At 54.8% G+C, this 24,702-nt stretch overlaps 1 protein-coding gene across 50 annotated transcripts in view; it reads left to right on the top strand.

Annotated features, from left to right (window-relative positions):
- The window catches only part of LOC107966502 (protein CASP), a 73,321-nt gene that overhangs the window by 47,635 nt on the left and 984 nt on the right, over positions 1-24,702 (top strand). For 49 of the 50 annotated variants that reach the window (XM_054655668.2, XM_054655669.2, XM_054655666.2 and 46 more), the window contains 8 exons: positions 15,037-15,164; positions 15,915-15,981; positions 16,918-17,030; positions 19,622-19,738; positions 21,770-21,853; positions 22,535-22,591; positions 23,572-23,652; positions 24,444-24,508. In XM_054655668.2, coding sequence (XP_054511643.2) covers positions 15,037-15,164; positions 15,915-15,981; positions 16,918-17,030; positions 19,622-19,738; positions 21,770-21,853; positions 22,535-22,591; positions 23,572-23,652; positions 24,444-24,508 — 712 coding nt within the window. The remainder of the gene's footprint in view (positions 1-15,036; positions 15,165-15,914; positions 15,982-16,917; positions 17,031-19,621; positions 19,739-21,769; positions 21,854-22,534; positions 22,592-23,571; positions 23,653-24,443; positions 24,509-24,702) is intronic. The other variant, XM_054655674.2, reaches the window with a different exon arrangement.

Raw genomic sequence — 24,702 nt, 5'->3', positions numbered from 1 at the left:
AGTTAATGCTTGCGAGTGGGACAGTGGCTTGCGGGTCTCTGGAATGACGGGTTACTGAGAAGAGTCTCTTTCCAGATGGCGCTCGGGCTGGATGTGGGGGGAGAGCTCTGCAGAGGTGGCTGTTAGGCTTCTCCGCGCAGTTGTGACTCAGAGGCTGTTGCTCATCTTGGGTTGGAAAAGAGCTGTCTGCCAGGCCGACGTGTGTCTTGTGGAAGTGGGGGATGACTTGGTCGCGTATTAATTTGGAGATTTCAGATTGTGAAATGTCCACATGTGATACAGAATCGTAAGCCCCTCTCCCAATTCAACTGGATTCAATCCTCCCTCCAGTGGGAGAACCCAGAGTATGGGATGGAGACACCCCCCAGTGCCAGGTGCCCTCGGCAGCCCCGTGTCTGATGCAGTCACTTAGGGCTGGGGGTGTCTCTAGAGTTGCCCAAAATGCTGGTCCCCTCAGATAGGAGAGGCCTGCATAAAACCCTAAGAGCTGGCCCGGCGCAGTGGCTCACGCCTGTAATCCCAGCACTTTGGGAGGCTGAGGCGGGTGGATCACTTGAGGTCAGGAGTTCAAGACCAGCCTGGCCAACATGGTGAAACCCCATCTCTACTGAAAATACAAAAATTAACCAGGCATGGTGGCGGGTGCCTGTAATCCCAGCTACTTGGGAGGCTGAGGCAGGAGAATTGCTTGAACCTGGGAGGCGGAGGTTACGGTGAGCCGAGATTGCGCCACTGCACTCCGGCCTGGGCGATAGAGCGAAACTCAGTCTCAATAAAACAAACAAACAAACAAACAAATAACCCTAAGAACTCTGCCAGTTTGGTATTTGACAGACTGAAGTCTAACGTGGTTAATTTTTCTGTTTGCTAGTTTAGGTATGCCCCTATGTATTTCATGATCTGCTAACTAAATTAAAATAAGAAATGTTAAAAAAAAGAAAAAAAGAAAAAAGAAAGAGAAAGGAAGGAAGGAAAGGAAGGAAGAAAGAACAGTTGGGCACAGTGGCTCATTCCTGTAACTCCTATAGGCCCAGCACTTTGGAAGGAGGTCAAGGCAGGAGGATTGCTTGAGCACAGGAGTTTGAGACCAGCCTGGGCAACATAGTGAGACCCCATCTATACAAAAAATAAAAAATTAGTTGGGCATGGTGGCATGTGCCTGTAGTCCTAGCTACTCTGGAGGCTGAGGTGGGAGGATCACTTCTGCCCAGGAGTTCAATGCTGCAGTGATCTATGATGGCACCACTGCACTCCAGCCTGGGCAACACAGCAAGATCCTAAATCTTGAAGGAAAAAAAAAAAAAAAAAAAGGAACACTTAGCTCAAAGTCTTTTTCCTCAGAAAGTTGAGACAGGATCTCAGTCTGTCACCACCTCTTCCTCCCAGGCTTAAGCAACCCTCCCATCTCAGCCTCCCAAGTAGCTGGGACCACAGGTGTGCACCACCACGCCTGGCTAATTTTTTGTAGAGAAGGGGCTTCACCATGTTGCCCAGGCTGGTCTTGAACTCCTGAGCTCAGAAGATCCACCCACCTGGTTCTCCCAAAGTACTCGGATTATAGGAGTGAGCCACTGTGCCCGGCCTCCCCATGTGCTTCTAAAGTGAGATTTAATTAAGCAAAACTGCAGTTGCACCTGGTTTTGCAGGGCCAGCTTCAGAGGCAGAAAAAGAGTGAGATTTCATGTTCTGACTGCAACTGGGCGATGCCTCCATTCCAGGCAAATGGTTCAGCCTTGACCTTTCTCCCGTCCCTGCAGTTAAGTGGGTCTGAACAGAACCTTGTTCCTTGCTTTTGTTTTTGTTTGAGACAGAGTCTGTCTCTCTTGCCTAGACTGGAGTTTAGTGGCGCGATCTCGGCTCACTGCAACCTCTGTCTCCTGAGTTCAAGCAATTCTCCTGCCTCAGCCTCCCGAGTAACTGGGCTTAGAGGTGTGTGCCACAGCGCCCAGCTAATTTTTAGTATTTTCAGTAGAGACGGGGTTTTACCATGTTGGCCAGGCTGGTCTCAAACTCCTGACCTCAAGTGATCTGCCCACCTTGGCCTCCCAAAGTGCTGGGATTACAGGTGTGAGCCACCGTGCCCGGCCCCTTATTTGTTATTTGTTTCATTTCGTTTTGTTTTTAAGATGGAGTCTGGCTCTGTCACCCAGGCTGGAGTGCAATGGTACAATCTTGGCTCGCTGCAACCTCCACCGCCTGGGTTCAGGCGATTCTCCTGCCTCAGCCTCCCAAGTAGCTGGGATTATAGGTGCCCGCCACCACACCTGGCTTTTTTTTTTTTTTTTTTTTTGTATTTTTAGTAGAGATGGGGTTTCACCATGTTGGCCAGGCTGATCTCGAACTCCTGACTTCAAGTGATCTGCCTGCCTCAGCCTCCCAAAGTGCTGGGATTACAGGTGTGAGCCACCATACCCAGCCGCGTTCCTTATTTGATGCTCTGAAGAAACACAATTGCAGGTAGACAGGGTAGCGCGACGTGATGATGAGGTATATTAGAGCACTTGAATTGTCTGCAATGGTCCTGTGTGCTTCTGTTACAAAGCCCCTCTGAGTGGCTGCCTGGGGGCATGCTGCTCCTCTCCACGGTCCTAACATGCCAGCTTTGGGGGCACACAGCTTGCTGGTGTCTACTTCAGCTCATCACTGATTCCTGTGAGGTGGCAGAGGCCTGGGCCTGCATGTACGGACCCAACCAGGGAACTGGGAGGGCTCCACAGAGCTACCGTGATGTTGCCCGGGCTCCCGGCCAGTGGGCCGTTGCTTAGCAACCAACTCATACAGTGTGGAGTGACCGGCCTCCACAGACAGGGGAGACACAGCCTGGGCCCAGCCTTAGGCAGGCATTGCTGAAGTTCCTGTCTTTTCCAAGAAATTCAGACTCTTAGAATACCAACAGGAAGGGCCCTGGTCGAGCATGGTGGGTCACGCCTGTAATCCCAGCACTTTGGGAGGCTGAGGTGGACAGATCGCCTGAGGTCAGGAGTTTGAGACCAGCCTGGCCAACATGATGAAACCCCATCTCTACTAAAAATACAAAAATTAGCCAGGCATGATGGTGCATGTCTGTAATCCCAGCTACTCAGGAGGCTGAGGCAGGAGAATCACTTGAACCCAGGAGGCGGAGGTTGCAGCGAGCCAAGATTGCACCACTGCACTCCAGCCTGGGCAACAGAGTGAGACTCTGGCTCAAAAAAATAAAAAATAAATAATACCAATACGAAGAGCCCTTTTTTTTTTTTCAAGCAGAATCAAGTATGGATAAGTAATAGCAGAGCTTCCCATTTGAGGCAGTGGTGTGGCCTCCAGGGAGCGGGATTTGAGGACAACCCTCCCATTGTTCAGGGAGGCGTCAGTGTCTCTGTGGTCAGGAGACACTGGCTGTATCAGGATCCCAGCAGCGTCTCTTAGTGGCTGATGACCGTGAGCAAGTCTTAAGTCGATGCTCAGGAAATCTTTGAAAGAATAAATGAGTTTAACTTCCTAGTGCTTCTGTTTCTGTCTCTGTAAAGGGGATATAAAAAGCCAAACTCGGTCGGGCACGATGGGTCACACCTGTAATCCCGAGGCTTTGGGAAGCCAAGGCAGGAGGATCACTTGAGGCCGGGAGTTCAAGACCCACCCTGGGACACATAGCAAGACCCCATCTCTACGAAAATGTTTAAAATTCGCCGGATGTGCTGGCACATGCCTGTAGTCCCAGCTACTTGGGAGGCTGAAGGATCGCTGGAGCCCAGGAGCTCAAGGCTGCAGTGAGCTATAATTGCACCACTGCACTCCGGCCTGGGTGACAGAGTGAGACCCTGTCTCCAATTGAAAAAATAAGAGGTAGGTGGCTCATGCCTGTAATCCCAGCACTTTGGGAGCCGAGGCGGGTGGATCACGAGTTCAAGAGATTGAGACCATCCTGGCTAACATGGTGAAACCCTGTCTCTACTAAAAAGACAAAAAAATTAGCCAGGCGTGGTGGCAGGCACCTGTAGCCACTCAGGAGGCTGAGGCAGGAGAATCGCTTGAACCCAGGAGGCAGAGGTTGTAGTGAGCCGTGATACCTCCACTGCACTCCAGCCTGGGCGACAAAGCAAGATTCCATCATGGATGGATGGATGGATGGATAACTCACAGGGTTACTGAGAGGACCCAGTGAGAAGACCTGGAAACCACTCACCCAGCACCCAGTGGCAGGGCAGAGCCTGGAAGGATCCAAGTGAGGCCTATGCAGTTACTGGCAGTGGAAGCAGCAGAGGACTGGCTGGCCCTGCCAGGGTCTTGCTGCCCATGGCCAGGCCCCATCTCCTGGGGTCTTTAGTCTCCTCTAACACACATGGCCTCTGGGTTTGGCTGTGATGGGGTGGGACTGAGCTGTGGTAGATGCTTACATCAGACGGATTGCAAAGAGGGCCAGCTGTGCCCCAGGCTGGGAGACCCTGCAGCTGTGGGAATCCTGGTGCAACTTTCCAACTGAGGAAACAGATGCTTGCTGTGGGGTAGTATCCACTCGCCTGTGAGCTAATACATACCGAAGGCTGACCGTGGGCCGCTGCCTTACACGCTGGGGTTATTACAGGGCAAACCAGGAGCTCACCTTCTTGTGGGAGGGACAGACAGTAGACGTAATAAATAAGTGAATGAGATAGTTGCTTTGAAGGTGATCAATGTTATAAGGAGGATGGGAAGAGCAAGTGAAAAGGGTTAAACTTTTTTTTTTTTTTTGGAGATGAAGTCTTACTCTGTTGCTCAGGCTGGAGTGCAGTGGCGTGATCTCGGCTCACTGCAACCTCCACCTCCCAGGTTCAGGCGATTCTCCTGCCTCAGCCTCCCAAGTAGCTGGGATTACAGGTGCATGCCACCACGTCCAGCTAATTTTTGTATTTTTAGTAGAGACAGGGGTTTCACCACATTGGCCAGGCTGGTCTCAAACTCCTGATCTCAAGTGATCCACCCGCCTTGGCATCCCAAAGTACTGGGATTACAGGTACGAGCCACCACACCTAGCCTTTTTTTTTTTTTTTTTTTTTGAGATGGAGTCTCACTGTTGCCCAGGCTAGAGTGCAGTGACACAATTTCAGCTCACTGCAACCTCCTCCTCCCAGGTTCAAGCAATTCTCCTGCCTCAGCCTCCCAAGTAGCTGGGACTACAGGTGCACACTGCCATGCCCAGCTAATTTTTGTTATTTTTAGTAGAGACAGGAGTTTCATCATGTTGTCCATTCTGGTCTCAAACTCCTGACCTCAGGTGATCTGCCCGCTTCAGCCTCCCATAGTGCTGGGATTACAGATGTGAGCCACTGCGCCCAGCCGAAAGGGGTTAAAGTTTTAAATCGGGTGGTCAGGGTAGGCCTCCCTAAGAAGTTCACTTCTCTGTTTAATTTATTATCTTTTTCTCTTTATTTTTGAGACAGGGTCTCACTCTGTCACCCAGGCTGGAGTGCAGTGGTGCGATCTCAGCTCACTGCAACCTCCACCTCCGGGGTTCAAGCGATTCTCCTGCCTCAGCCTTCCGAGTAGCTGGAATTACAGGCGTGCATCACCATGTCCGGCTAATTTTTGTATTTTTAGTAGAGACGGGGTTCACCATATTGGCCGGGCTGGTCTCGAACTCCTGGCTTCAAGCGATCTGCCTGCCTCGGCCTCCCAAAGTGCTGGGATTACAGGCATGAGCCACCATTCCCAGACAGAAGTTATCTTCTTTTTTTTTTTTTTTTTTTTTGAGACAGAGTCTTGCTCTGTCACCCAGGCTAGAGTGCAGTGGCGTGATGTCAGCTCACTGCAACCTCCGCCTCCCAGGTTCAAGTGATTCTCCTGCCTCAGCCTCCCAAGTAGCTGGGATTACAGGCGCCCACCACCGCGCCCGGCTAATTTTTGTATTTTTAGTAGAGACGGGGTTTCACCGTCTTGGCCAGGCTGGTCTCGAACTCCTGACCTCAGGTGATCCACCCACCTCGGCCTCCCAAAGTGCTGGGATTACAGGCGTGAGCCATCGCGCCCAGCCCAGAAGTTAACTTCTAAACAGTACTGGCAGAGCTGAGGGAACGAGCCCTGCAGATGTGAGAAGGAAGGACGTTCTAGGCAGTGGGAACTGCCAGTTCAAAGGTCTCGTGGTGCAAATGTCTCTGGAAACCAGCATGGCCGCAGCACCGTGACCAGGAGGAAGAGTGGGAGGCGATGAGGTCAGAGAGACCAAGGAGAGGCAGAGCATGGGGGCCTTGTCGGCCATTGCTGAGGCTTTGGTTTTTACTCTGAGTCAACTGGGAGGCATTCGAGGGTTTGAACAGAGGGTCCTGGCTCTGGTGGGGAAACAGGAAGTAGGATTTATTGGTAGGAGTGAGTAAGGAGTGGTCAGCACAGGGGAAGCCCTCAGAAGCTCACCCAGGAGGCCACAACTGGGGCTGCGTTTAACCCCCCAAGCCATGCCAGATGAGCTGCTTCTCAGCCACCATGTGGGATCAATTTCTTCCACACTGAACTTGGTCAAGGCCCGCTGCTTTGTGCTGTGGATCTTCTGGCAGCCAGGGAACTTAGACTTGGCCCTGCATATGGCCTCAATCACACGCTCATGGTTCTGCTCTTAGTACAGATAGACACAATGACCTGGCCAACATAAACCCTGGCTGTCACACCCTGGGGCTTTCCAAGGGCACCCCGAATACTTGCCTGGTGCCTAGACCACAGACAGCACGAGGTCAGAGACACAAATGTCCAGTGGAAAGAATTGTCTCCAACGTTCCTTAGGGCAACCCATGTAAGAAACAGACTGTGTGGCCGGGCGTGGTGGCTCACGCCTATAATCCCAGCACTTTGGGAGGCCAAGGTGGGTGGATCACCTGAGGTCAGGAGTTCAAGACCAGCCTGGCCAACATGAAGAAACCCTGTCTCTACTAAAAATACAAAAATTAGCCGGGCATGGTAGCGGGCGCCTGTAATCCCAGCTACTTGGGAGGCTGAGGCAGGAGAATTGCTTGAACCCTGGAGGCAGAGGTTGCAGTGAGCCGAGATTACACCACTATACTCCAGCCTGGGCAACAAGAGCAAAAATCTGTCTCAAAAGAGAAAAAAAGAGAAAGAAAGAAACAGACTGTGTACTTTACTGAGGAGGCTGCTGTTTGCAACCACTGCACCCTACAAGGTCACTATTTTTTTTAAGAGACAGGATCTCACTCTGTTGCCCAGGCTAGACGGCAGTGGCATAATCATCGCTCACTGCAGCCTTGACCTCCTGGGCTCAAGCAATCCTCCTGCCTCAGCCTCCCAAGTAGCAGGGACAGGCGTGCACCACCACACACGGCTAATATTTTAATTTTTTGTAGCGACAGTCTGGCTATGTTGCCCAGGCTGGTCTCAAACTCCTGGACTCAAGCAATCTTCCTGCCTCAGCCTCCCAAAGTCCTGGGATTACAGGCATGAGACAGTTGCACCCGACCAACTTTTTAAAAGGCTCTCTCTGGCTGCTGCTTGGTGCCCAGATCGTAGGTTGCAGAGGGAGGCTAATGAGGAGACTGATGCCATCATCGCAATGAGAGGTGGTCATGACTCGGACTAGGTGGCAGCAGTGGTAAAAAGGGACTGGATTCTGGAGATATTTTGAAAGTAGAGCCAAAAATGAGACTTAAGGCAGGGGCAGTGGCTCACGCATGTAATCCCAGCACTTTGGGAGGCCGAGGTGGGTGGGTCACTTCAAGCCAGGAGTTTAAGACCAGCCTGACCAACATGGTGAAACCCTGTCTCTACTAAAAATACAAAAATTAGCCAGGCGTGGTGGTTCATGCTTGTAGTCCCAGCTGCTCGGGAGGCTGAGGCAGGAGAATCTCTTGAACCCAAGAGGTGGAGGTTGCAGTGAGTTGAGATCACGCCACTGCACTCTAGCCTGGGTGACAGAGTGAGACTCCATTTCAAAAAAAAAAAAAAAAAAAGAGAGAGAGAGACTTAAGACAGATTCAGCATCAGGAGTGATGGAGAGGAGTGAGGCTACCTCCCGGGGTTTGGTCTGAGCCACCGAAGGGTCGCAGAGAGCTGGGTCAGGCCGGGAAGGGGGTCTCTGCCTATCCCTGCAGATGTCACCTCCCAAGGCTGGACTACAGGGGTCCACACTTGGGCTTGGGGAGTACAGACTTGGGGAGGAAGGGATCAGGCTGAAATTCAGACCTGTGAAGGTTGAAATGCCAGTAGAAGATCAAGTAGAAGATAAATCCAAGGAGAGGCGTGGACTGGAGTCCCACACTGGGGAGGCATCAGCTTGTCAATGGCATCCCGCATGGCCAGAGCAGATGAGGGGGCAGAGTGAGGCATCTGCGGACGGTCCCTGTGCAGCAGCGGCAAGAAGCTTAGCAGGGAGAGCAAGGACCAGTCAAGGAAACAGGGCAGAGCAGCCAGCCGGGGAAGGAGGCCCAAGAGGGTCGGTGACCTGGAAACTAGCTGCTAACACAGCAGCTCAGATAAGAGCCAAAAAACAAGGACGTGGCAATGTGCGGAGGTCATTAGGGACCTTGGCAAGGACAGTCAGCGTGAGGGGTGGCAGAGTCTGATGGGAAGGGCTTGAGGAATTGGAGGAGCGGAATTAGACGCTTGAGAAGAGACAGCTTCTTCAAGGACTTTTGCTGGAGTGGGGTCAAGGGAAGGGGCGTGTGTGCATGTGTACATGCCTGCTAGGAGAACATGCTTGCATGCATGTAGAAGGCAAGAGCCGGTGCTGCAGGAGAGGGTGGCATTGCTGGAGACCCCATTGCATAGGGGTGGGGGCCAGCACCTGCAGGCATGGGGAGCCGGCCGGGGGGGCTCAGTGGTCACCTGAGGCTACCTGCAGGATCTACAGGTGCAGAGGCAGGGAGGGGTGGATGAGGCAGCAGCTTGGCCCCCTCAGTGTCCTCCTAGCAGAGATACCATGTGCACCGAGCGTCTCTACCTTTCCTACCTGGCCTGCAAGTGATTTAATAAGACAGGGGCAGCCGGGCGTGTGGCTCATGCCTGTAATCCCAGCACTTGGGGAGGCTGAGGCGGGTGGATCACCTCAGGTCAGGAGTTCGAGGCCAGCCTGGCCAACGTGACGAAACTCTGTCTCTACTAAAAATACAAAAATTAGCCAGGCATGGTGGTGCATGCCTGTAATCCCAGCTGCTTGAGAGACTGAGGCAGGAGAATCACTTGAACCTGGGAGACAGAGGTTGCAGAGAGCCGAGATCATACCATTGCACTCTAGCCTGGGTGACGAGTGAAACTCCGTCTCAAAAGAAATAAAAAATAAAAAGACAGGGGCCCCTCGCGCCTTCAGGAAAACCGTAGGTACAACACCGCTGTCCTCGCTATGATAAGTCTCTGCATTTAATCCTTCTGCAGTCAGAAATCATGCCTAGACTTTTTTTGGGCGTGGTGCAGAGAGGGACAGGGTCTTGCTCTGTCACCCAGCCTGGAGTGCAGTGGTGCAATCGTAGCTCTCTGCAGCCTGGAACTCCTGGACTCAAGCGATCCTCCCGCCTTAGCCTTCTGAGTAGCTGGGACCACAGGTGCACATCACGATGCCCGGCTAAGTTTTGTATTTTTCTGTAGAGATGACATTTTGCCATGTTGCCCGTGCTGGTCTCAAACACCTGAGCTCCAGCGATGCTACCACCTCTGCCTCCCAAAGTGCTGGATTCCAGCCGTGAGCCACTGCACCGGGCCCTCCTGAACTCTTGACCTTAAAGATGCTTTGATTCCCTCCTCCCCTCTGTGAGGTGCCCCCTCTAGGATGTCTTTGTGGGTTCTCCCAGAGGATGAGGTCCCAGTCTTTCCTGAGGGGAAGGGGACCGTCTTGGGCCCTTGCCCCACAGACTCCTTTTCTGAGCCCCTTTCCCTGTCTTATGCTCACTTATCCACCCGTCGCCTGTCATCCCTCTCTCCCCTAAACAAAATCTGTCCCTCTCTCCTGGGTTTCTGGGTTGCAGATGGTCCATTCCACACACTCTATGCTTCTCAAGATCCCCTCTCGGGCACACGTTACTGCTCTTCCACCACTTCTGCCCGTCGGGCTGTGCCTTGCAGCCCTGCATGCCCCCACCACCTTGACGACAACACCTTCGCCTTGCTCAGCCTCTCTGTAGCTTCTGACCCCCTGACCCTCCGTATTCATTGACCCTCCTGCCTCATCTTGGTGCCTTCACATGCATCCTCCTGGTGTCTTCCCTGCCTCCTGCCGCCTCTTCTCAGGGTCTTTGCGGGACCCCCTTTATGGATCACCCCCTGAAGCTCTGGCCACCTCACAGCAGCACTGTCTCAGGACCTGTCCACCACCCCTGATTTTCTGTATGAGCTGTTCTTGCATTGCTATAGAGAAATACCTGAGGCTGTGTAATTTATCAAGAAAAGGGGTTTCTTTGGCTCATGGTTCTGCAGGCTGTACCAGAAGCGTGGCGCTGGTGTCGGTTTGGCTTCTGGGGAGGCGTTGGAGGCTTTACTCATGGTGGAAAGCGAAGTGGGAGCAGGTGTGAGACATGGCGAGGCCAGGAGGAAGAGAGAGAGAATGGGGGTGGGGGAGGTGCCACGCTCCTTAAACAACCAGATCCCTATCTCAGAGACAGCACCGCGCCACAAGGGACCTGCCCTGTCCCCCAAACACCTCCCACCAGGCCCCACTTCCAACACTGGGGATTAATTACTTTTTTTTTTTTTTTTTTTGAGACAGGGTCTCACTCTGTCACCCAAGCAAGAGTGCAGTGGTGTGATCACAGCTCACTGCAACCTCTGCCTCCTGGGCTCAGGTGATCCTCCCATCTCAGCCTCCCTAGTAGCTGGGACTACAGCTACACCACCACACCCAGCTAATTTTTTGTGTGGGTTTTTTTGTTTGTTTGTTTGTTTGTTTGTTTGTGTAGAGACAGGGTTTTTCCATGTTACCCAGGCTGGTCTCGAATTCCTGGGCTCCAGTGATCCTCCCTCCTCAGCCTCCCAAAGTGCTGGAATTATAGGCAAGAGCCACTACACCTGGCTTGATTACATTTCAACATGAGATGTGGACAGGGATGAATATCCAAACTATATAATTCCACCCCTGCCCCCTCACGCAAATCTCATGTCCTTCTCACATTGCAAAATACAATCATGCCTTTCCAACAGTACCCCCAAAGTCTTTTTTTTTTTTTTTTTTTTTTAGATGGAGTTTCACTCTTGTTGCCCAGGCTGGAGTACAATGGTGCCATCTCAGCTCACTGTAACCTCCGCCTCCCAGGTTCAAGCCATTCTCCTGCCTCAGCCTCCCAAATAGCTGGGATTACAGGCGCCCGCCACCATGCCCGGCTAATTTTTTTTTTTTTTTTTTTTGTATTTTTAGTAGAGACGAGTTTTCGCCATGTTGGCCAGGCTGGTCTCAAACTCCTGACCTCAGGTGATGTGCCCGCCTCGGCCTCCCAAAGTGCTGGGATTACAGGCGTGAGCCACCACGCCCACCCCCAAAGTCTTAACTCATTACAGCATTTTGGTCACAACCATCGAACAAGTCTCTAAGAAGTTCCAAACTTTCCCTCATCTTACTGTCTTCTTCCAAGCCCCCCAAACGCTTCCAAGCCCTGACTGTTGGGGCCCTAGATCTCCTCAACCGGCATATCCAGCCTCAGGTCCACAGGTCCAAACCCCACCACACACATGCCCTTAGCTGTTCACAAGCACCTTCGTGCTTACCAGAACCGAGCCAGCCAGCTGCCCACCCCTTCCCCCACAGGGGGCCAGGCCCGGGCCTCCCCACCTGGGTTCTGTACAGCGATGGGGTCCACAGCTCTCTCTCCAGCTCCTTCTGTGGCCTCGCCCCAGAGCCCTGTACTCTAGAGGTTGAAGAACTTGCCGAAGGTCGTGAAATTCATAAAAGGCAGGGCCAGAATGCAAGCCCAGTTCTGGACTTGACATCAAGTGGCCACCAGAGATGTTACCCCAGCTTCCCCACCTGCATGTTCCAGCCTCCAACAGAGAAGGCAGGGTGAGGCAGCCGGTGGGGGATAGGGGACCCTCCCGTGGCCGGTGAGGCCCTGTCCTTCTCTAAGTACATCTAACTGAAGCCCCTCTCTGGGGGAAGCCCGCACAACCAGTCTCCTGGCCTTTGCTTCCTCCCAGCGTGGAGTGACAGTTTCAAAGCACAGCTCTGGTTGCTGCTGGGATCCAGCTGGGCTCTGGGACAGTGTCCAGATCCTGTCCCCTGCAGCCTCCAGTTCTCTGTCCACCCCCCTCTACCCACAGCCTTCCCTCCAGTCTCACCGTCTGCCAGCCTCTGCTGCCCTGTCTTACCCAGCCTGTTCTCTCTGCCTCACCAGCAGCCATCCCCCAATTCTGCTGCCCGTGCAACTGGCCTGTGCTCCTATCACCCCAAGCCACCTCTTCAGGGATGGCCTCCCCCAACCACTCAGCCCTGCACCCTCAGATCCCCTCAGGAGCTAACCCAGTGCCCAGAGCATCTGCAGCAGCGCCAATGGCCAGGCCTCCAGGCCAGCTTAACACATGGGCCTTTTCCAGGATAGCGGGCCACCAGCTGGGAACTGGGGCAGCCTAGGATAGAGGGTTTGCAGCCAGGTTGCTCACACCTGCACAGAACGTCACCTATATACACGGCAGGACTGTGTGCCCACCCCTGCAGTAGCAGACACAGGAACAAGTGCACGGGGACCAGGCCCATGCACCCCATCATCTCCCTGGTGCCCACGGATGGTGCTGGGAGCTGCAAGTTGCTGCCACCCCAGGGACCTGACCAAGACCACACTGGGGTGGTCACAGACTCGGGGCAGATAAAACAGGCAGTGCAAGGAATCATCTCAGCAGCTTTTTATCCACCCCTCTTGCCAGGCGCACACCTCCAGGGAAAAGGGCTCACTCTGGCCGGGCAAAAGTCACCTCTGCAAAGGTTCTCCATCTCAGCCCTGTCTCTCTGTCCCCCGGACCCTCATCCCTGAGGTGGAATGTGGCTTCCCTGAGCCCTGTTGGAGCTTAACGCCCTCTTTTTATCCCAGGAGTCTGTCCCCATGGTCCCAGCACGGTTCTTGGATGTGCTCCTGTTTGTGGCCAAACTGAAGCATCCCCTCCCTTGGTCCAGGACCTTCACCTCTATTAATGTGACCCAAGGCCCCATTAGCTTTCTGGTGGTTTCCTCTCCCTACATCTCACAACCGCTGTCCACCTCCCATCCTAAGCATGAGTGGCCGGCTCTGCCATCCCATCCCACAGGCCAGGACCCAAGGACTCTGTACTCAGGCCAGGAGGGCATGGTATTTATCATCTCTCTGGACCTCTCCCCTTTGGGGTCTCCTTAAAGTCCCTGCAGGTGGCCCAGGGCCAGCCCCAACCCTGCCCCCGACAGTCCTCCCTCCAAGGCCGGGTCCTGCCTTCAGGTCCTACCTCTTCCCTCATCCCCTCCTCACTTCCGCAGATACCACCTTCCTGCCAGAGACCCAGGGGCTCAGTGAATGTCTGAAGGAAGAAATCCATTTAGGGGCCCAGTGCGGTGGCTCACGCCTCTAATCCCAGCACCTTGGGAGGTTGAGGCAGACAGATCACTTGAGGTTGAGACCAACCTGGACAACATTGCTAAACCCCGTCTCTACTAAAAATACAAAAATTAACTGGGCATGGTGGCAGGCGCCTGTAATCCCAGCTACTCAGGAGGTTGAGGCAGGAAAATTGCTTGAACCTTGGAGGCGGAGGTTGCAGTGAGCCGAGATGGAACCACTGCACTCCAGCCTGGGTGACTGAGTGAGACTCTGTCTCAATAAAATAAAATAAATCCATTCAGGGCCTGAACGAGGTGAGACTCTGGTGTGGGCAAGGGCTTAGACAGAGCTGGGGGTGGATGCCTTGGGTTTGGTCCCAGGTCGGGAAGCCTCCGTTCTTTGGCTGTGAAATGTGAATCGTCTTTTCTGACTCATCTATAAGGACTTGGTGTGCAGTGGGAACCCAGGAGCATGTGGGGGTGAGGTTGGGCTGCCCCATCCTGGCCCAGGACACTGAGCCTAGCCAGGGCAGGTATGACAGCTGGTCAGCAGGCCGCGCAGTCAGGGATGAGTCCACAGAGGAGGCCGCACATACCATTTCCCTGGCACTGCCCACAGCCTGTGGCCTTTGTGCCTTTCTGAGGCCACAGTGCCCCCTGGCGGCTGTGCAGCCTACCCCAAAGGACAGCATCCTGGGTCTCAGGCCTCAGTCTCCCTCTCTGCGGCCCCAACAGCTCACCCTAAACAAGGTTTATTGTCACCATGTTACATGTCACCATTTGGGACCAGAAAGGGGGATCCAGTGGCCCTGAGCCACACAGTCAACCAGAAACAGGGCCAAACCTCACCCTCAGGGCTGCCTGGCTCCTGGGTCACTGAAGTCCTGCCTGGCAATGCGTGCTTGGGTCTGGGTCCCTTCTCCAATGTCTCTCACCCTCCTGCAGGGCAGGAAAGTCACAGTTTGGATGCTTTGTTATAAAGATGACCCTGGCACCTGGAGGAGGGAGAGACAGACAGGGCTGTGGGTCGGGGGACTCCTTGGGGACCACGCTGCCCCCACCACTACAGCTGGAGCCTCTGTTGGGGGTGGGACCAAGCACCTCTGTTGTCAGCCCAGAGGTGGGACCCCTATGCGCCCCACTGCACCCCCGCAGCTTTCTCTGCCTCTCCTACCCCCAGGCTTCCCACTGGACATTATCCCAGAACATCAGCTAGGAAGCAACTTGAGCCTCCTTGCCCCTGCCTGACAAGCAAAGTGAGGCCCAGAGAGGGAAAGGGGCTGGCCAGGGCCCCCCAAACAGCCGTGGGCAGAGCCACGTTGCACCGGTTTCTCCTAATCCCTGACCTGAGCTCCTTCTCCTACCCAGGGGATTTCATCAATCCAGAGAGTGCTTGGGGCCAGGAGTGCCTCTGACAGTCAGGGAGGGCTTCCTGGAGGAGGCCCTAGGTCTAATGGGGTCTTCTAGGCAGTGGTGAGTTGGGAGGGAATAGCCAGCACTCTCACAGCATCCAGGCAGCCCTGCTTCCAGACTGTGGGTTGGAGAGGCAGAACCAGGGGTCCCACCAGGCTCCCTCTGACGGCCATGTCTTCCTTTGGCCACAGGATGCTGTGCGGAGCTGCAAGTCCGTATCACTGAGGCTGTGGCCACAGCCACTGAGCAGAGAGAGATGATCACCCGCCTGGAGCAGGACCTGAGCATCATTCAGTCCATCCAGTGGCCCGATGCTGAGGTGAGCCCACCTCCCTGCCCCATGCCCATCTCGCTACCTGCCCAACTGACTTAGCCTCTGCAAACACTGACTTCCCAGATTAGCCTGTGTATCAGGCAGCTGGTGACAACCCAGAAGGGCTGTCACCTAAAACCACTGGGTTCTCCCTGCTTACTCCATGAATACCACCCTGCCTCCGATTTGGGGTGACAGGCTATGGGGCAGAGGCCACAGGGCTTCCTAGTGGTAGCACAGAGGCCCGTCTTTCCAGGCACTGCCCTGAGAGCAGAGGCAGAGGCAAGGCCAGGACCATGCACCCATCTCCCAGCTAAAGGACCTGGAGCCCAGAGATCACAGCAGGCTGGGACATAAACAGCCCAGGGAGGGCATCTCCTCGCCCACCTCCCATTCTATAGAGTCCACAGTGGGACTCCGGGAGAGAAGTCTGGGCTGCCCCAGGTCACGTGGCAGGCTGGTTGCAGGGCCAGGGAGGCCCAGGTGTCTGATGCATGTCAAAGCTGAGTGGCTGCGAGGAGAGCTGCACTGCTGCTGAACTCTGGCCTCAGGAGTGACTCAGGACCCAGCCGTCTCTTCTTTGGTAGCTCATGCCACGTGTCCAGGTCCGGGCCCTCCTGCAGCCAGCCTGCACCCCGGATGGCCCCACCCACTCCTTGCCACACCCACCCTGCCATTTGCCTTGGCCATGCTGAAAGGGAATATTCCGTGCCCATTGTGTGGAGGCACCTCCTCATCGCTTCCTGTCACCTGCAGGGTGCCGCTGAGCACCGCCTGGAGAAGATCCCAGAGCCCATCAAAGAGGCCACTGCCCTATTCTACGGTAAGGAGAGGCCTGACCCATGGGAGGAGGGAGGAGGAGGGAAGAGGAGACAGGTGATACCGCCTGAGAACACAGATCCCCAAAGAGTAGTCCCTTCCTCTAAGAAGGTCAGGCCCCCACGCCTGCAATGCAGCAGCAACCTTCAAAGGGTCGGGTAAGGCTAGGTGTGGTGGCGCACACCTATAGTCCCAGCTACTTTGGAGGCCGAGGTGGGAGGATCGCCTGAGCCCAGGAATTGGAGGCTGCAGTGAGCTATGATGGTGCCACTGCACTCCAGCCTGGGCCGCAGACCGAGACCCTGTCTCTAAAAAACAAAAAGGTGAATGAGCCCTCAACCTGCCTTTCTGGATCTTAGACTGACACCCCCCACCTTGGGGCCCTGACCCTTCAGCCCTGCCGGTGGCCTGTGAAAGGCTGGTGAGTGGTGGTCAGCCAGGCCTCACTGCCAAAGTGCAGCCGGAGGTCCATGCAGTGAGGGGAAGGCAGCCTCCTTGGATATTGAGGACAGAACCTGAGGCTGCTGGACTGGGATACTGGGGGTGTGCCCATGCCTCCCCAGTTCCCCTCCTGCCCCTTTGCTTCCCCAGGGGATATAGGCCTAGTCTGACAGCTGCAAGGGTCTCAGATTCAAGGACAGAGTGACTGGGAGGGGAGTTCTGGGCCTGGCCCTCTGACAGCGCAGACGGGGGTGCTGGGCCCTTCCCCAGAGTGCGTATTGTCAGGTCAGCCCCTGCCATCCATTCTCACGCTCCCCGGTTCCCCTGGCTGTCCCCTCCCCTTCCCCGACCTGCCCAGCACCAGGGAGTCAGACACCATGTGGCTTCTACCCCATGGCATTTGGCAGAAATCCCCCAGGGCTGGGGGACCCACCCCAAAGGGCCGCCTGCTGGGTTCCACCTCCTGCCACCCCCCAAGCCACCCTCCTCTACCTGCTAGGACCTGCAGCACCAGCCAGCGGTGCCCTCCCAGAGGGCCAGGTGGATTCACTGCTTTCCATCATCTCCAGCCAGAGGGAGCGCTTCTGTGCCCGGAACCAGGAGCTTGAGGCCGTGAGTCACATCTTTCTCTCCCTGATGCTCCTTGGGCCCAAGGACACAGTTGGGGAACACACAGGCTTTCAGGAGAGAGATGCGGCACAGACCGTAAACCTCAGGGGGAAGAGATTTGTTCTGTGCAGTCAGGGAGGGCTTCCTGGAGGAGGTCATGCCACACTGGGCTTTGAAAGAAGACTCAGATGCTCACAGTCGAGGAGACATGGGGGCCAGTGAGCCAGAAGGGAGCATGGATCATTCCAGGTGAAACAAGTCGCCAGGCAAGTGCCCTCTTGCCAGGCTGGGGGGCGTGGCCTTCAATCTGCAGGGAGGGGCACCAAGGAAGGATTTAAGCCAGGCAGTGGCACTGCAAGAATGCAGGGTGAGCCAGGTGCGGTGGCTCACACCTGTAATCCCAACACTTTGGGAGGCTGAGGCAAGTGGATCACTTGAGGTTGGGAGTTTGAGACCAGCCTGGCCAACATGGTGAAACCCCGTCTCTACTAAAAATACAAAAATTAGCCGGGCATGGTGGCGGGCACCTGTAGTCCCAGCTACTTGGGAGGCTGAGGCAGGAGGATCACTTGAGCCTGGGAGGTAGAGGTTGTAGTGAGCTGATGAGATCGTGCCACTGCACTCCAGCCTGTGCGACAGAGCAAGACTCCATCTCAAAAAAAAAAAAAAAAAACCTTCCTTTTTAAGGCTGAATAATATTTTATTGTGCATATAGACCACATTTTGTTTATCCATTCACCTATTCATTTACATTGCTTCCACCTTTTGGCTGTGGCGAATAATTCTGCTGCGAACATGGGTGTATAAATATCTCTCCAAGTCTCTGCCTTCAATTCTTTTGGGTACCTACCCAGAAGTGGAATTACTAGATCCTATGGTAATTCTACGTTTAACGTTTTTAGAGGAAGCGTCATACTGCCATATACTTTTTTGTGCTGCTCAAGTTTTGGTTGTGTTTGTTTTTTGAGACGGAGTCTCGCTCTCTTGCCCAGGCTGGAGTGCAGTGGCACAATCCTGGCTCACTGCAACCTCCACCTCCTGGGTTCAAGCGATTCTTCTGCCTCAGCCTCCCAGATAGCTGAGATTACAGGCGTCTGCCATCACACCCAGCTAATTTTTGTATTTTTAGTAGAGACAGGGTTTCTCCATGTTGGCCAGGCTGGTCTCGAACTCCTGACCTCATGTGATCTGCCCACCTCAGCCTCCTAAAGTGCTGGGATTACAGGCGTGAGCCACCGCGCTGGCCACTGCTTGAATTTTGAATAGTGTGAAAGAAACACTTATTCAAGCATTTGAATAAATTGAAAACTGAGATTCCATTTCACGTTGCCTTTAGATTGGCAAATCTTAAAACCACAGCGTGTGATTCCATGAATACGAACATTCGGTATAGGCAAATCCATAGAGACAAAAAAGAGACTGCCGGTTACCAGGCAGTAGGGGAGGAGGGAATGGGGAGTGACTGCTGGCAGGTTTGGGGTTTCTTATTGGGGTGATTTTAAATGTTCTGGAATTAGGTAGTGGGGATGGTTGCATAACATTGTGAATACAAATGACCGAACTGTACACTTTGAAATGCTGATGTTTATGTTATGGGTATTATATCTCAATAATAGTTTTTAAAAGGCTAATACCAATGACAAAAAAAAGTATGAAGAAATCTGACCAGGCATCGTGGCTCATGCCTGTAATCCCAGCACATTGGGAGGCCGAAGTGGGAAGATTGCTTGAGCCCAGGAGTTTGAGACCAGCCTGGGCAACGCAGTGAGACCCCGACTCTGCAAAAATAAAAAAGTAGCTGGGCATGGTGGTGTGAGCCTATTGTCCCAGCTACCTGGGAGGCTGAGATGGGAGGATCGCTTGAGTCGGGAGGCTGAGGCTGCAGTGAGCTCTGGTCATGCCACTTTATTCTAGCCTGGGTGATAGAGCAAGACCCTGTCTCTAAAATATATAGACAGGGGCCAGGCGCAGCAGCTCACGCCTATAATCCCAACACTTTGGGAGGCAGAGATGGGTGGATCACCTGAGATCAGGAGTTCGAGACCAGCCTGAACAAAATGGTAAAACCCTGTCTTTACTAAATACAAAAAAACTAGCCAGGCATGGTGGCACATGCCTGTAATCCCAGCTACTTGGGAGGCTGAGGCAGGAGAATCGCTTGAACCCGGGAGGCAGAGGTTGCAGTGAGCCGAGATTGATTGCGTCGTTGCACTCCAGCCTGGGCAACAAGAGCGAAACTCCGTATCAAAAAAATAATAAAAATAAAAATAAAAAATAAAATAAAATATATAGACAGGGTCTTGCTCTGTCATATATTAAGTTTGATGCAAATGTAATCATGGTGTTTGCCATTACTTTTAAGGGCAAAAACCATGATTACATTTGCACCAACGTAATACATATGAAGGAACCTGACCCAAGATCCCTGACTTCTGCCTGTGGTGGGGCCACAGTAGGGGAAGGGGCAGCTTTACAGAGTCAGGCAGGTCAAGGAGAAGGCTGTGGGCACAGAAGGGGCTCCAGGTAGACGGAGCAGCACCTGTGCCAGCACGGAGGCCTCTCCCCCACCCCTTTCCTTGCCCCTCCCCCCACAGGAGAACCGCCTGGCCCAGCACACCCTCCAGGCCCTGCAGAGTGAGCTGGACAGCCTGCGCGCCGACAACATCAAGCTATTTGAGAAGATCAAGTTCCTGCAGAGCTACCCTGGCCAGGTGAGGGCCCTCCCCTGGCCTCAGCTCCAGGTGGACCAGGCAGGGAGAGAGGCCGATCAGGGCTCTGGAGATGGGAGGGTCGGGGACCAAGACCTGCTGGGCAGCACTGGGCCCCAGAGGCCCCCTGAGGCCTTCCGACATCTCCCCACCCACCCACTTGCCTGCTAGCTGCCCTCCCTAAGCCGGGAGAAGCTCACACAGTGGAGCCCCTGTCCAGATTCATTCATAAAAACTGGCCAGAAGGAACAGGCACGGTGGCTCATGCCTGTCATCCCACCACTGTGGGAGGCCGAGGCAGGAGAATTGCCTGAGCTCAGAAGTTCGAGACCAGCCTGGCCAACATGGTGAAACCTCGTCTCTACTAAAAATACAAAAAAAGTATCCGGGCATGGTGGTGCACACCTGTAGTCCCAGCTACTCAGGAGGCTGAGGCAGGAGAATTGCTGGAACCCAGGAGGCGGAGGTTTCAGTGAGCCAAGATCACACCACTGCACTCCAGCCTGGGCAACAAGAGCGAAACTCCGTCTCAAAAATATAAACTAAACTAAACTAAACTAAACAACTCAACTCAACTCAACTCAACTCAACTCAACTACTAAACTAAACTAAACTACTAAACTAAACTAAAAAAAATAAAATAAATAAAATAAAATAAAATATAAAATAAAATATAAAATAAAATAAAAAAATAAAATAGTAAAGTAAAATAAAATAATAATAAATAAAATAAAATAAAATAAAATAGAAAAGAAAATACTAGCCAGAAGGGCCAGGCACAGTGGCTCATGCCTGTAATCCCAGCACCGTGAGAGGCCGAGGCGGGTGGAGTTTGAGACCAGCCTGGCCGACATAGTGAAACCCCATCTCTACTGAAAATACAAAAATTAGCCAGGCATCGTGGCACGTGCCTGTAGTCCCAGCTACTCAGGAGGCTGAGGTGGGAGGATCACTTGAGCCCAGGAGGTACAGGCTGCAGTGAGCTGAGATCCAGCCACTACACTCCAGCCCAGGTGACAGAGCAAGACCCTGCCTCCAAAAAATAAAAATAAATAGGCTGGGCATGGTGGCTCAGGCCTGTAATCCCAGCGGTTTGGGAGGCTGAGGCGGGCGGATCATTTGAGGTCAGGAGTTCCAGACCAGCCTGGCCAACATAGTGAAACCCCATCTCTACTAAAAATATAAAAATTAGCTGGGCGTGGTGTCATGCACCTGTAATCTCAGCTACTCAGGCGGCTAAGGCAGGAGAATCGCTTGAACCTGAGAGGTGGAGGTTGCAGTGAGCCGAGGTCACACCATTGCAGTCCAGCCTGGGCGACAGAGCGAAACTCTGTCTCAAATAAATAAATAAGCAATAATAAAAAATGTAAACAGAATTTGGTCCACACTCCAAAAAGCAACCAAGAGAGTGGATCAGAAACTCACTTGCCGAGTTTTTCTGGGCTAGGGAGGCCTGTGCGTGGCTTCTCTCAGCCCCCAGGCCTCCCAGGGACCACCCCGTGCCAGGAAACCCTTTCTATGAGTGAGAGAAGAGCGTGGGGTATAGTGGGGCAGGGATTCACCTCTCCCTCTTCCTTTGGGGCCCAGCAGCCCCCAGCCCTGTCCCCACCCATCAGAGCCGCTCCTTGGCCACCAGAGGGCAGTCAGACTCTGCAAACCAGCCTGGCTCTGGGTGGAAGAGCTGGGGGGCGTCTCCTCTCCCAGCTGCCTGCCTGCCCGCATGACCACCCCACACTCCCAGCAAACCCACCTTCCTGCAGCTGCGCCCGGCCCTGCCTGGGCCTCAGTTCCCCATCTGTGCCCGGAGGCACTGTGGCCCTGACCCCATGGGTAACTCCATGCCCCTGTGGCAGGAGGCACCAGCCACATTCACGTTGTCACCCCAGCACCCTCTCCTCCTGCCTCTGGGATCTAGGGCTCCCTCCCCCACTTCCCTTTTTTGCAGATGAGGAAACTGAGGCTCCCCTGGGCTCCTGCCCTTCCCGCTGGGCCCCAAGGCACTGACTGGTTCTCTTCCCCTCCCTGTCTGTGCAGGGCAGCGGCAGTGATGACACGGAGCTGCGGTACTCGTCCCAGTACGAGGAGCGCCTGGACCCCTTCTCCTCCTTCAGCAAGCGGGTTCGTGAGCCCAGCCAGGGCAGGGGAGGGGAGGGGCATCAGCCCAGGGAAGCCCAGGGGTCCCCCCATCACCTGGCCCCCATCCCTGAGCACTCGGCCTTCCCTGGCTCCCCTCCACCTGCCCTCGTCTGGGTGCTCTCGGCCAGCCTTGCCACGCCAGCCCTGCACACCCTGGCCCCTCAGGCCAGGAGCCCCCCCAAGACAGCCTCCCCACCGCTTCAGTGCAATGTAGGCCCAGGGCCCATTCAGGAACACCTGCCGATGGCTACCTGAGGGTGTGTGGCAGTGACCGGGTTAACCTGGAGTGCATTTGCGGGACAGGCAGACGGAAAAACCAGTTACAGCTCCCAGAGTCGGGCGATCCATTGTGGGGACCCCACCCCACAACTCCCCTCCCCCACGCAGACTGCAGAAGTTCTGCCCGTGGAGAACTTTCCCACGGGCAGAATGGATGGCTGCAGAGGCGGGGAGGGGCTCTCACAGATGTCAGGGGAGTCCAGAATGTCACACTGAGTAGACTGTGCACCCAGGGAAGCCCCTGGCAGCACCCTGGCAGCCCCCTGGGGGTCTGCAAGAACAGCGGGCAGGGTGTCCTGTGGCTGGCCAGGCCCTGCTCTCTGCCACAAGCCAGGGCCTGTGAGGTCCTCTGGGGTCCTTTCCTGATTGTCCCTCCCTGTGCAGGAGCGGCAGAGGAAGTACCTGAGCTTGAGTCCCTGGGACAAGGCCACCCTTAGCATGGTGAGTCCCTGCCCCTACCCACCCCCTCCCTGGACAGGCCTGAGCCTCTGTCTCCAGGCACCTCTTCACCTGCCCTGCAGCCCAGGCTGGAGGAGCCGCCTGCCCTGCCAAGAGTGGCTGTGTGATCTGGGACAGGGTCTCTCCCCTTCCCGGGCAGATCCTCTGAGAGCATGGTTCACAGCATGGTTCTGAACTGGGCTGTAGAGGGGGCATTCCTCAGAATTCCTGCAGCCTAGAGTCAGACATGGTGGCTCACACCTGTCATCCCAGCACTTTGGGAGGTGGGAGGATTGCTTGAGCCCAGGAGTTCGAGACCAGCCTGGGCAACACAGTAAGATCCTGTCTCTACAAAAAATAAAATTAGCCAGGCGCAGTGGTGTGCACCTGTAGTCCCAGCAACTCAGGAGGCTGACGGAGGAGGATCACTTGAGCCTAGGAAGTCAATGCTACAGTGAGCTGTGACCACTACATTCCAGCCTGGGCAACCTTGTCTCAAAAAAACGTTTTTAAAGAATTCCAGTGGCCGGGCACAGCAGCTCACGCCTGTAATCTCAGCACTTTGGGAGGCCAAGTTGGGCGGATCACCTGAGGTCTGGAGTTCGAGACCAGCCTGGCCAACATGGTGAAACCCTATCTCTAGTAAAAATACAAAAATTAGCTGGGCGTGGTAGCGCACGCCTGTAATCCCAGCTACTCAGGAGGCTGAGGCAGGAGAATCACTTGAACCCAGGAGGTGGAGGTTGCAGTGAGCCAAGATCACACCACTGCACTCCAGCCTGGGCGACAGAGGGAGACTCTGTCTCAAAAAAAAAAGAATTCCAGCAGCCCATGTCCCTGGCCCATAATGATGGAATAGGGGCCCCAGCTTCCTGTCCCTTCCCTCCCCTTGCCACCCTAGGGCCCTTTCTGTGAAGCCCAGGCAGCCCTGCAGGGGTGGGTGAGGCCGGCCCCATCCCCACTCACCCCCTCCTTGCTCCCAGGGGCGTCTGGTTCTCTCCAACAAGATGGCGCGCACCATCGGCTTCTTCTACACACTGTTCCTGCACTGCCTGGTCTTCCTGGTGAGTGTGCACACGGGCGGGCCAGAGGCACATTCACCACCCCCAGCCCTGACCTCCAGGGCAGCAGGGGCCTGTTACGGTGGCCTGGCCCCTGGGCCTACCCCAAGCTGCATCCCTAGCTTGCGGCCACGCCTCTCCCCTTCGAGAGCCTTGGCCCACCCCAGGGACGAGAAGGACCCACCCCATTGGGACCTCTGGCCAGGGCACCAGCCAGGCCGCTCCATGAAAGAGGCCTGGCTGATCACATCTGGGACTGGTCCCGGACGGGCTTCATAGGAAGAAGGGATGGAGTGGGAAGGGAGCAGGTCTAATGAACTCCACCAAGGGACAGTCACGAAGACTGCACAGAGAAGGGGCGTCTTGAACTAACCTCCCCAGCTGTGGAGGTGGCGTTCTAGTTAGCGGATAAGGGCCTCCATGTCTGCCAAGTTGGGGGAGAAGAGGGGTGGAAGGCTGTGTCTCTGGAAGGATCCAGCCTTGGGGACTCCTGTCCCCAGCACAGTCAAGATGGCCCCTACAGAGCTAACCTGGGCTCAAGTTCTGACCCCAGGGTCCAGCGGCTCCTGGCCCTTCCAAGGGTTGGCCCACAGTATTAGAGGAGGTGCCTCCGTGTCTGGGCCCGTCTGATCATCTGCAGAAACAGTGGGTGCAGGAACATGTCTAAGACCCACCCGCCCCGGAGTCTGGGGCTCGAGAACCTTTATGTTCCAGGCCAGGCCCAGGGGCCATGGGTGGGCTGCAGGGGTGGCCTTGAGGCGAACGGGCAGCTCACCGTGTCTCCACCTGGCCAGGTGCTCTACAAGCTGGCATGGAGCGAGAGCATGGAGAGGGACTGTGCCACCTTCTGCGCCAAGAAGTGAGGACCCCCACTTGGGCCCCTCCTCAGCCCCACAGCGAGCTCCCAGCACCCCCGCAACACCCCCGAGTTCCTGCCTCATGTCCCCCACTCCTTAGCCCTCCATCACAGCCCCCCATTCTGGCCCTCCCCCTACCCCTACTCCCGGTATCCACTACCCCCTAGCCCCACCCCATCACATGGTACACACCCCC

Source organism: Pan troglodytes, chromosome 6 (assembly GCF_028858775.2).
Source record: "Pan troglodytes isolate AG18354 chromosome 6, NHGRI_mPanTro3-v2.0_pri, whole genome shotgun sequence".
Taxonomy (NCBI): domain Eukaryota; kingdom Metazoa; phylum Chordata; class Mammalia; order Primates; family Hominidae; genus Pan; species Pan troglodytes.
Note: the sequence above shows the minus strand (reverse complement) of the source record. Positions and strands in the feature narration are given on the sequence as shown.